At 37.9% G+C, this 12,728-nt stretch overlaps 1 protein-coding gene across 9 annotated transcripts in view; it reads right to left on the reverse strand.

Annotated features, from left to right (window-relative positions):
- Nucleotides 1–12,728, reverse strand: part of MPP6 (membrane palmitoylated protein 6) — a 57,248-nt gene that overhangs the window by 16,001 nt on the left and 28,519 nt on the right. For all 9 annotated transcript variants that reach the window (XM_018075705.2, XM_029961826.1, XM_018075703.2 and 6 more), the window contains 2 exons: nt 8,169–8,321; nt 67–219 (listed from right to left, as the gene is read on the reverse strand). In XM_018075705.2, coding sequence (XP_017931194.1) covers nt 67–219; nt 8,169–8,321 — 306 coding nt within the window. The remainder of the gene's footprint in view (nt 1–66; nt 220–8,168; nt 8,322–12,728) is intronic.

The following is a 12,728-nucleotide window of genomic DNA, read 5'->3' on the forward strand; positions in this document are numbered from 1 at the left end:
AATCAGGCACATGCAAACATTTTCAACTGTACTAACCTAAAGAAAAATTCTTCTTCAGTTACTTACCAGTGGTTCTCCTGCTCTTTTGTGAATTCCAAGGATACGAATAGCATCTACTGGAACAACCTGGTTGTTCACTGAAGAATTATTGACTTCTGGGCTAGAAGGAGGGGAATCGTAACATTTTGAAGCGACAATATCATGTGCTTCCAAGAGTGACTGCAAAGGAACAGAAAAGGTCTTTCTTTAAATCCTGAAATAATCATTTGCAAAAGGATTTAGTGCTGAATAATCTTTCGGGACCAGATCATAAAACTCTCACTTCACATGGAATGAAGAAAAAACTGACATCAACAGTGCTCACATGGACTGATAAGCCGACTGTCTTGTCAAATATGCTTTCTTTTGTAAATGCTGCTTCTTAAGGAAGTATAGGAGAAATGTAATTAATTTGGGAAGAATGTGTGACCTTGCCAGGGAAGAAGACAGAAAAAGGAGTACCTAAAATAGTCTTTCACCTAATGAGAAAGTATCCCAGCAAATGGTTACAGTAAATGAACAACCGACTGCAAAAAATGAAGACAGCTCATCATTTAGATACTTGTGTTTAATGTAGTAAAATTTTCCTCACCAGTAATTTGGATAATTACAGGTAAGCAAGGATTTCTAGCAATCTGCAGAATGAATGCTTCCTGCTTGCACAAAGCCAAGGCAGAATGCTAGCACCAAATGAATCCAAGTTGACAGAATTTACTTTCTGGAAGACAAGAGCTCAGACCTTATAGTTAAAAGTGTTTTCACCAGTCCACACAAATACAAAGCCAAAAGAGGAGATCGAAATAAACATCATCATGCTTGGAAGACAATGCAATTTAGGCATGACTTTCTGATAAAAGATACCTTAAGATTTAAAGAAAAGTTTCTAAGACAATACATACAGGTAAACCAAGATCGACAGTGGAGACTTTATGTCTTCCTGTCACCTTCTAGTGGAAGGTGTCCCTGCCTGTGGTGGGTCAGTTGGAATGAGGATCTTTAAAGGTCCCTTCCAACCCACACTGTTCTATGAATCTACGAGAAAAATAGGGACACCCAATAGCTATCATATACAGTAGTTCAAGCTAAAGCCCCTACAGCACAGAGAGTCACACTGACAGATACAGAGAGAAAAAAAGAAGTAAGCAGAGGAGATGCCTACTAGCCTCAAACAATGTAGCTTTGTTTCAGTGACCTGGTGAGATACAGTCTTAAATCAGCTTACTGACCGGTGTCACATAAGTAGTTAAAAAGGGAAGACACACGGGGACTGTCACTGATACGGACACGCACGTGCCAAAGGAAGACAGAGAACTACTATAAAGCAGAGCAGGCAAGTAGGTAATGTTAATGATTTTGCTATGCAGTCCACTCCATCCTTCTGTAAGCCACCTTCAAGCTAAACATTGTGTAACCACATTAGTTTAGTGCTAAGCTCAGCATACAAGCCCTCAAAGGGTCACAAACCTGAACAGTCATTTTAATCTGCCCATTACACAATGAACCTGCTGATATTTCAACTTGAGGTTAGAAGGAAGTATTAATTCACCAGTTTTGCCCCTTCCATTAAGACTGTAAAGACGGTTGCTTATTGTGGATGCTCTGATACTCTGAAATCAAATTAAATAGGAAAACCAATCATTTATTTAAATCAAGCAGCTGTCAGATGGTAGCAGTTCCTAATTCTTCACTATCCAATCCAAACCAAGAGAATAATTCTCTCTCTGCCAATGTTTGCAAGCAACATTTTTTTTGGATCTTTCTGTATTTTCAAAATGAAACCAACTAGCATCAGCTACACATTTTTTAACACATTACCACTGATAAAACCAGGTAGATACATCACCATAATAATTCCAGTTTTCTTTTGGTCATGTGCTAGAATAAATTGTTCCCAAACTTTCCAGCCGCAACCACTATACTTTTCATGAAGCCTTACACATAACTATGCTTGTACAGCTCCCTGCCCTTTAATGGTAATGCAATTTATGGATTATCATTTGATCCACAGTCAAAATGATTACTAAGCTAACAGTCTGTGTTATCCCTTTCAAATTAACGTGCTCTGTTAGATTCCTCAGTTCTTAAATCTGATCCCATTCCACATTCTGATACTTTTGAACCACTCAGTTTTATGGATCAGCAAAAAAGTCTTTTAACTACTACTTAACCATCTCTCAATCACAGGATTTTTTTTTGCTATTTCATGGCTGGGTCGCAGAAGGACTATCAGGAACTGTACACTGCTGCCCAGAACTAAAAAGTGGTTTCTTTAAGAAAAGTAGTTCATTGGTTTCCTTGCAGTCATAGTTCACTTATTATCATCCCACCCCCAACTCTCAGATCTGAAACTGAAGAATCTGTACCAGTTTTATGAGGCTGTTTCCAGCCAGCCAGGTCATGGCCTACAATCCTGAAGAACACTTAAGCACAGCCACCTGGCAACAGGGGCCATGTGTCTGTACCACTGCAGGACCCCTCACCAACTATGTCGCTAAGTTACTTTCTTATTTCAGTAACGTGGCTGAGTGATCTGAGAAATACAGTTGCATGAACTTCTCTTGTTTCTTTCTTGTGGTATTGGAAAAAGTGATATCCCGTGCCCCTGCAACTCCAGAGCTCCCCTGGAATCTGACCTTTCCATATTGGTCCTGGAACACTTATAAAACCACTGCCAAAGTCTGCAAAACAACATAGACCGAACAATTAACAACCATAAAACAGTTCAAAGTTTCCTCCATACAAAATTTCCTCCTGTAAACAGGATCAGCTGACTATCCAAGACTGGATAGCTGTAGAAAGGTTCTCATGGAAAAAAAATGGCAGTGTTGTCAGAATAAGACATTTAGAAGAGCTCTACAAAGCACAAGAGATATCACACAAAAGACACACAGTCCTGTGGCAGACAGTATGATCCCTTTATGCAAGATGTTGTCATAAAATAACCCATAAACTTAAGAGATATTGACTTCCTTACAGTAGTTTTCTGTGGCTGCACATATTCAACAGGTAAAAAAGCTATTTCAAAAGTAAGTAAAGACTCAGAGGAACGTTAAACATCCAAGGCTCTCTGCAGTGCTGAAGCCAAGTTCAAATTCAGAATTTGTTTTTCCTAAAAAAATTCTCAACACAATGTATACATGTTATGAAGCATTTTTAAAGGCTATTCTGAAAACGTGAAGAAATCATTTATGATCTTAGAGAAATCAGGTAGGCTGGTAAGGAGACAGGAATATGTGGGGGAAATAACCCTATAAATTAATATCTGTGTAGGAGGCAACTTAAGATCGCTTTTCGATATGAAACATTTTAAAGGTATGATCAGCCATTATAAACCTAACTATTAGAATAATATATTGGCTGCTTTGCAGATTAAGTATTTTATTGCCAGCAGAATCTACTATTTAGGATGAATGGCTTGCCTAATTCTTGAAAAGGTGAAAGTAACTGAAAAAGGTCTTCCATAAGCAGCAGAAGTGATTCTTCTGCATGTTTAACCACTTCAATGGTCTGCTAATTTTCAACTGCTTCCTCTTCCCTTAAGGCAACTTCTCTTACCACTCTTCTCTTCTGCTCTCCAGCCGCTGCCCCAAAGACTTGCTACAGCCTTTGCCATGTGCTGCCTGTGCCAGCTGGCTCTTCAAAACATATGGGCCAGCCATCAATACTGTGAAACTCATTAGAACTTCCACACTTTGACCCCTGAAAGGTTCAGTTAAAACTAAAAAGAGTTAAAACCAGAAGGGAAGAAAAGGAATGGAATGAAAGGAGAAACAAGAAAAGGAAGGGAAGTCAGGCAAACATAATCCTATAGCCATGCATGCACCTGTACTCCTAAGCTAGTCCTTCCCAAATGTTCTACTATAAAAATGTGTAAAAGAAATTAAGTCCTGTAATTTGATATTTTTAGCACTAAATGATACATTCAAATAAGCTATTGCAGTGATGATTTGTATACCACATTTGATACTTGTATGCTAAGGTAGGTTACAACTGTAAGGTGATGCTGTGATAAAGTGGCACCATTCATTTGTAAAATACAGAATCAACCTCTAAACCTGTTACACAATAGTGTCCATGAAACTTCAGAAGAGTCAGGGTGGTTTGTTTACACACTTACTGAACTGGAGAAAGGATACAAATGACATTTTCTATAATTGCAATTGACATTGTATTTTTCCTTTTTCCCTTCTTGCACAATTTGGAATATGCCACTTTGCACCAAATGAGGCATAAAAGAGAGCACTTATTTCTTGAGTAGTTAGGTAATTTTCTCTTTCCTTTTCAGAGAGGGAGACATATAGCTTCCCCAAGCCTTAGAAAGAATATTGTATCCACAGTTTGGTCTGCAAATTGCCCCAGAAGCTCTTCTAGAGACACCATAACTATGATATCAGTTAAATAAAAACATTTAATCAAAATAATAGTACTTCAGCCTCAGCTGGTTTTGTTGCCTGCCTCGCCATGGGTGATGGAAGCACAAAATGAAGGGCCAAAAAGTATGCTCTAATTTTAGGCTTCAAAATTGAATCACAGCAGATATACTTCAAAGTAGTTTTTTGCCTGTACACAGCAGCCAGAAGTGCTCATTGTTTCTGCAAATGATACTGAAGGCCTCACAACAGGCACTTTGAAAATATATTAAAAAAATACAAGTTAAAGCTGCTTTAGACTTTTTTTTTTTAAAGGAATTCTGACAGAGTGATTAATAGGTTAGTTCTCCAGGGCAGTATTTAACTATCTTAACCATCAAATAGTCTTTTCTCTTCCTTTCACACTTTTTTGTCCTTTCTGTGCTATCCAGGTTTTGCAGCAAATGAAGTTGGGAGCTCTAGAAATAGCGTATTGCTCTTACATACCCATGACCCACCCAGGAAGCAGCAGCATGCAATAATCATGACATGAATTTTTAAACTGGGTTCCAAGGAAGAGTCAACAAATGGCAAAACAGTAAGTCTGATGTTGATACTAAACAAATTAGAAGCTTCTATAAAAACCAGAATGACTGGACAAAATAGATCACAGGAAAGCATCAACATGCTTTAATAAAGGGAAGACATGCTTCTCAGATCTCGTCAGGTTCCTTGGAAGAGTCATTAGGCACAACAACAAGGCAGTTTAAAGTTGTTAATATAGATCCATTTCCATAAGGCCTTTGATAGAAGTCTTTTAAAGAAACAAAACTACAATAGGATAAGCAGTAAGACACTCGAGTGGAAGAAAATATCGGTTAAAAGACAGAAAAATTGGTGCCAGGAATCTAGTAGTATTAGTTTCCAGAATTCATGTCACCAGGGGATTTCCCACAGGCAGCCGTGCTCAGTCCTACACCTGTCGATACACTGATATGTCAGATAAATGATCTAGGAAACGGGGATGAGAAGTGAAATGACAGGGTCTGCTGATGCTGCTGAGCTATTCAAGGACTAAAACTACTGACTGTAACCTGCAGAGGCACCTCATGAGCAACAGAGCAAATAAATTCAATACAGACTGCAAGGGAAAACATAATCCTAGTTTAACATATTAACTGACAGACTCAGAAATGGTATCTCGGAGATGCAAACAGTACAAAACCAATCCAAGTCTAACAACCCATCCACTTCTATGTTTCTGACTCTAGAAGTACCTCTTCTTTACTGAAAGGGTGGTCAAACACTGCAACAGGCTTCGTAGAGAGGTGGCCTATGTGCCATGTCTGCCAGTGTTTAACAGACATTTGGACAACACCCTTAATAACATGATTTTTAGTCAGCCCTGAATTGGTCAGGCAGTGATTGGATGATCACTGTAGGTCCCTTCCGGATGGGATCACAAGAGAATTAACCAAAATGGATCCCAAATATACACAAATAACAGAACTATTCCAGTATTCCCAAATATTCCAAATATTCCCAAATATTCCAAATAACAGTACTATTCCAGTCTATTCATCAGCTGTTAAAAAGGCGAACCAAATACTAAGAACTTTTAGGCCATGAGTAGGAGATGCAATGGAAATTATGACACCACTTCATAAATCCACACTGTATACAGCTTTGCTTCCCTTCATTTTATGTACTTGAGACAGACAGACACAATGAGATCTCTCAAATACTGGTAACATGGAAAAGCTGATTAAGAAAAACTGTTCAACTTTCTTCCTACACAAAAGCAAGGGAATATTAAGTTAAATTGATAGGAGACAGTCTCAAAACCAAAAGAGCACAGTCTCCACTCTGATGGGGGATGCTGTGAGTGACAGACTTTCATATGGGTTCAAAAAACAACTGAAAAAAACAACTCAGAAAACAATCTCATGGAGGAGAACCATGGGTGAATGATACCACTTCTCACTCAGAAGTCTGAGCAAAAAAATTACTAAATCCTCACAAAACATTTTGGGAGGTATCACAGTTGGCTTGTCCTAGCCTTACAGTCTTCACTACGGCTGGGACAGGGAAGGAAAACAGAAGAGATGTTTGTTAAATGAACCTTTAACATGGAATCAGGAAATACTAACAAAAGATCGGAGGAAAACTGTAAAGTTAAGGTAGCAATATGCAATTTCACATCTGCTCCCATAAAGCAAACAACAAAAAACATACAAGAAACAGCATAAATACTAACATTTTAATTTGCCAGCTACTTTGGAACTTTTAGATTACCCATTTAAGTTGTTTAAGCCTGAACTAATGGAGTATTTGACACCAGCATCATGTTGTGCCTTTCTGTAAATTTGACCACTGAACAGGAGTGAATGCTGGGCTTGCCTCAGTATTGGTTATTCACTTTAAATATAATTCTTTTTTGACCTCACTCTCCTACAGGTCATTTTCAGTCTCCACCCCAAAGATCCTTTGCCCAGCTGCTTTCTGGTCTTTGCCATCTCTCTCCAGAAATCACTGCTACAGTGCCTTTCAAAGTGCAGCACTTCGATTATTATGTCCTTTTCATCTTTTGATTCATCCTCTTTAACTTTCAGCTTTGGTTTCTCTATCTAACACAATAGATCGTTGTCAAGTGTGTCACTGCACCAGTTGGCCCCCAATTCTAATCCTTTTACATTTTAATACCAGTTCCTCAAAGCTCTTCCTCTCCTATTCAAGTATCAATTTCTGCTAAGGGATCAAAAACTGATTTGCAGGTTTATTCACCAGTAAGTCTCCAAATCGTAGCCTTTGATCACTTAGCTATGATGCCTTTCTGGACAGGAGGCCAACACACTGCTCTTCAGGAGAGGCAGTGGAACTGTCATCGCTCACAAGAGCTACTACCTCAAAAGCTGAGCTCTTAAAGTGTTCCCTCTTCCAAGAGACCACAATACAGCTTCACAGTATTTCCAGTGTTTATCCATGTTACACAGTAAGGCACCTCACTGCTATGTTTGTACAGTTTGTAACTGAAAACCTAGGGAAAAAAGTGTGTTTAAACTCATATACCCCAAAAATGTCTATGACTCCATACTCGCGTGCCAAAAGAAGCTCATTTGTACTGTACAAAAGGTTTGCTTCTGTTCTTCTACGGGATACCTATAGCCAAGTACTACAGTCTGCTTAAGCCTGCCTAGAAAGGCCAGAATCTACCAAAGATTTTCAAACCCAATCTTTAAGAGTCAGTATGGCAGCTGGTCATAGAACAGCAGCTATGGAAAAACATCTGCTTTTGAAAGCACGTCAACACCTCACTTAAGCAGAGCAATAGGGAGAAGGATGCAGTGTCTGAACTTCAGCTGCAGATCAGATCACAGAAGAGTCATGTTCATTCACTCTGCAAACCGTACGTCTTACACGTGAGCTTGAGTGAGCTGAACCGAAATGCAGAATTAGCAGGAGATCACCTGGAAATGTTAAGGATGACGCCTTCAGGGAATTGTTATGAAAATTTTCATATAGAAAGTAAATGCTTGTCCGAGATTTATAACAGAAACTCCAGTAGATTATAATACAGTGAGTGAAGATATTCTTGAGGTGATATCAAAGAATAAAATCAGGCTTATTTGTAACCCCACAGGTCTTCTGCTTTACCTTTCATTCAGAGTAAAATTCTACATATTAGTTTGCTACAGGTCAGGTTTTGTTTCATTATTATTCCTAGATTCATATGTGGAGACTGATACAGTAAGTTGGTAACATACAGTAAAAAGGTGGCACCTGAAAATGAGGTTCCTTGAGTATTCCAACCAATTCTGCAATATTTTCATCTTTATTTACTAACGGACTGATGTCTTCGAGAATTTCATTCACCAGCTCCAGGTTGTTGTCACTGACAGCCTCAAGTTTAGAATCTTCCAGTCGCTCATGAGCCTGTAAGATTAAATATATGAGACTATATTGTAAATAAGTTTCAAGAGGTTCCCATCTATAAACTTTTAAAGTAATTTCTTGGTGCAACCTTCAGCAGGAAAGCCAGAAAAATTACATTTAGGACAACCTGTATATTTTATTTTTATACTGCTGAAGGATTTCGCATGCTTAACTATGTGACCCAACAAACTTCATAAGCAACACCTGTCAGAGAAGCTTGTATGTCCTCATTTCCTGTAACCTCTATATATACACCCAACAGTCCTCTCAGAACAGTATAGTGCCTCAGGATCTTTTCTGCTTCAGAACCCTGTACAAGCACACCTTCTAGAAGAAGGACAAAAAAAAGGAACTATGGGAGCTCAGAAAAAAAATAAACTCTTTAGGAGAAGCATTTACCCTAGACTCCTCCCATTGAAACACCTTCAAAACAGCACATTCTAAAGGAAACCCTCCATAACTAAAGGAAATGCTACAGAAAAGTCTGTGGTAAAGGCAGCTAACAGCATCCTGGGCTGCATTAAGAGGAATGTTACCAGAAGTGGGAGTGTTACTCAGCACTGGTGAGGCCATGCATGGAATACTGTGTACAGTTCTGGACATACTGGAGAGAGCCCAGTGAAGGGCCACAAATATGATGAAGGGCCCGCAGCACCTCACATTTGAGGAAAGGCGAATGTTCAGCCTGGAGAAGAGAAGGCTCAGGGTGATCTCATCTATGTGTAAAAGTACCTGCAGGTACCTGCAAAAAAGACTGAGCCAGGCTCTTTTCAGTGGTGTCCAGCAACAGGACAGGAGGCAGGGGACACAAACTGAAAGACAGGAGCCTCTGTCTGAGTATCAGGAAACACTTTTGCCACTGTGAGGGTGACTGAGCACTGGCACAGGTTGCCCAGAGAGGATGGAGTCTCACTCCTCGGAGATACTCAAAAGCTGTCTGAATGTGGTCCTGGGCAACCAGGAGGTCCTGCTTGAGAAGGCAGGTGGACCAGATGACCTCCAGAGGGTCCCTTCCAACCTCAGCTATGCTGTGATTCTTTGACAACTTTTCATCTATTTCTAGAGCTATTCCTGCAGACATAATCCTTTCCTAAACACTGCAGATACTGAAATTCATTTAAAGGTAGGAGCTTTAAACAGCAAGAGAAACATCTCATAAATCTGAATACTTCACTAACTTATTACAGGTAGTGCTGTATCATAGAATTAGGGGAAAAGGAGGAGGCCAAAAATAACTGATTCTCAACTCAATTAAGAGTTATTTCCAACACCATAGCAACAAGAAATTTAAAAAAGAGCAATCACTTTGGCATATAAAAAACAAATAGCAGATATAATTGAGATTCACCCATATATACTTCCCATATATATAATTTGAAGGTATTCACGCACTTCTACTTTCTGATTAGCACTTTAAAACAGACCTTAAAATAAAATTTTGCTAAAGTGAGAAAACTTTGTTTCCTGAAATGATCTGAATATTAAATTCTACTTTGTATCTATAAAATGGTATTTCTGCCAGACTGATGATCAAACTCTGGAAAGGCTAACTTAACATAAAGACATTTCAAACATTCCCCAACACCAACACACACAAACCAAATCACTGTGATTACAAAGCATAGGAAGCTTGGCACCTACACACATTCTTCTTAATAAGGGAATGCTATTTTGTACATAATACATACAGTAAACAATATCCTTCTTTTAAAGTTTACTTCTTTTACAGCAAGTAAAAATACATATCTTATGACTTTTAAACATAATCCAACTGCAAAACCTTTATGATATTAGAGAATATGGGTTATCTTATTTCTCATATATTCATTTTAAAATACTACCACTAAGTATAATTTAAATACAAATATCCTAACCCTTTACTCCAAAATAAAGGCCATGTATATAGTAGGGAAAAGGAAGTTTTATCAGTGAACAACCTCTGATCCTGTAATATATTGAGGAGTAGCAGGATACAGAGTGGTATGAATAATTTAAAAAACCAACAGACAAACAGGAATACCTAACTTAGATACTGCAATTCTTTTTTCATTTCAATTCATCGTTTCAGAAACAGTGATACTGAATTGAGTCTTTCGGTGCATTCGATATTTATTAGACTTGCCAAATGTTCAAATAGTAAGGCTTTTACCTCCAACAATACGACATCCTAAATACTGGACTCAAATTTTATAGATTATTCCTAAGATGTTTCCTTGGTCTGAGTTAGGCATTGTGCTGGTATGCTGCAGGCATACAATGCTAAAAGCAATAGTGTGACTGCAGAAAGAAGATAAAAGTTTTGAGGTTTGAAAGAATAGTTAACAACCCAGGAGAAGAGAATTCTGATAAGACAGTTCAGTAGCAAAACTGAGTAAACTTCATGCACGTTCCAAGCTCAACATCTATTTTCCAAAAAGTATAATAATTCTAAAGGCTAGTTAGGATTGAACACAAATGTCAGCACAGGAGTTGAGGTTGTTAAGTGTGGAGAAGATCCAATTGCAGTGTTTCAATATTTAAAGGGGGCTTATAAGAAAGATGGGAAAAATTTTTCTAGTAGGGCCCACAGAGATAGGATGAGGCATAATGATTTAAAACTAAAAGAGGGCAGACTGAGCTCAGATATAACAAAGATAGTTTTTAGAATGAGTGTGGTGAAACACTGCAACAGGTTGCCCAGAGAAAGGTTGCAGACACTCCATCCCTGGAAACATTCAAGGTCAGGCTGGACTGGGCCCTGAGCAACCTGATCTAGTTGAAGATGCCCCTGCTCACTGCACGGGGGTTGGACTAGCTGACCTTTAAGGGTCCCTTCCAACCCAAACTACTGTATGATTCTATAAACATCAGTAAGTAACAGGAAAAAACATTTTACAATGATTACAGTTACTTCCCCTTTCTCCTACTACCTACGAAAAAATGGAAAGATACCATCAAAGAACCTTATCCCCAAAAAGATCTGTAATTTCTACCCCGATGCCTTTATTCTACACAGAAAAAGTGTGAAATGAACTTAACCCAGTTTCAAAAGATCACCCATGCTTTGCACTGCAAAATATTATAAACTAACTACTATGCTTATTGCTTATCTTCATTTTTTAAGGACTGAAAAGAAAAAATAAGTTTGTATGACCTGTGGCCAATTTCCCTAAGTTTCTTTTTGTCCTTTATGGTATAATTTACATAACGATTAGCCTTAATAACTGGCTAATAAAGGAAAATGAAAACAGTTCTGGCCTGCTTTGAAATTATTCTGTTTAAATAGTGTGGTCATCTCAGGGTTCTGAGAATTGCTGTATACTGTTAAAACTAGCTCTTTTAATAGAAAAACAAGCCTATATATTTTTAGGGACAAACGGATATTTGGGACAATGGATATTAGGGACAAATGGATATCATACAAATGTATGAACTACACACACTTCATGAAATGTGTTTTGAACTTACCCTTATTTAGTTCTAATGGCTAAGACTGAGATATTTTCCAAAATAATTACAAAAGAAATATGAGTGTGGTCGTGCCATGTGAACACAATTTAAACCTTTCAGCATTCTATATAAAGCATGTGTACAGTTAAGAATCTGTTTCCATTACAAGCACTTTTTTTACATCTGCTAGTCATTAAATTCCACATAATTGTAATTGGCCATTAAAGCACAAATTCTTGACAGGAAAAAACTTTGCAATGAACATTTTCTTCAGGATAAATATTAAATTAAAGATGACCTATGGAGCAGATACTTAATGAGTTGTTTCCAACTTCAGCAAGAAAATGCTTTTACTTACTCTAGTAAATTTAGTACAAAATCTTTCCCTCCACAGTCATTTCACCAGCAGATGAGGCACTTCTATTACTTCTCAGTTTATTACTATGCAATGTCTTTGACTCAAAACCATTTTTTCTGAACAGCTTAACAGAAGTAAATTCTTCTATGAATTCTCATGGGAAGTTTTCCTTTCCAGATTTTTATACTGAACAAAATCCCTGCACAACAATCCTTTAGCTTTACAGAGTATTTCACACCTGCCCAGAGGGCATTGCTTTCAGATGTCTATTCCTATTAAAGACACAGCTGCATTTAAGTTAACTGTGTTTTCCTCATGAAAGGAGCTTATTTTTATGAAATAAAATTAAGAAAGAATGTAAGTGCTGTACAATATTTGACTGCATTTCCTATTGGTAAGATCACCTACATTTTAATTACAGAGCCCCAAGATTTTTTGCAAATATCACCTTACGTATTCATAATTGATTGCTACCATCTATAAATAAAAGATATTTGTAACCCAAGACCAAAACTAAGGATAGTTGATGTCTCAGAGAGCTGACAATCAAAGGTAACAGCATTATTCTGAGATCCAGGAAAGGGCATGAAGACAATATTTTCCTGGGCTGATCAGAAAGT

The sequence above is a fragment of the Manacus vitellinus genome, unplaced genomic scaffold (assembly GCF_001715985.3).
Source record: "Manacus vitellinus isolate BGI_N305 unplaced genomic scaffold, ASM171598v3 scaffold_3_pilon, whole genome shotgun sequence".
Classification (NCBI taxonomy): Eukaryota; Metazoa; Chordata; class Aves; order Passeriformes; family Pipridae; genus Manacus; species Manacus vitellinus.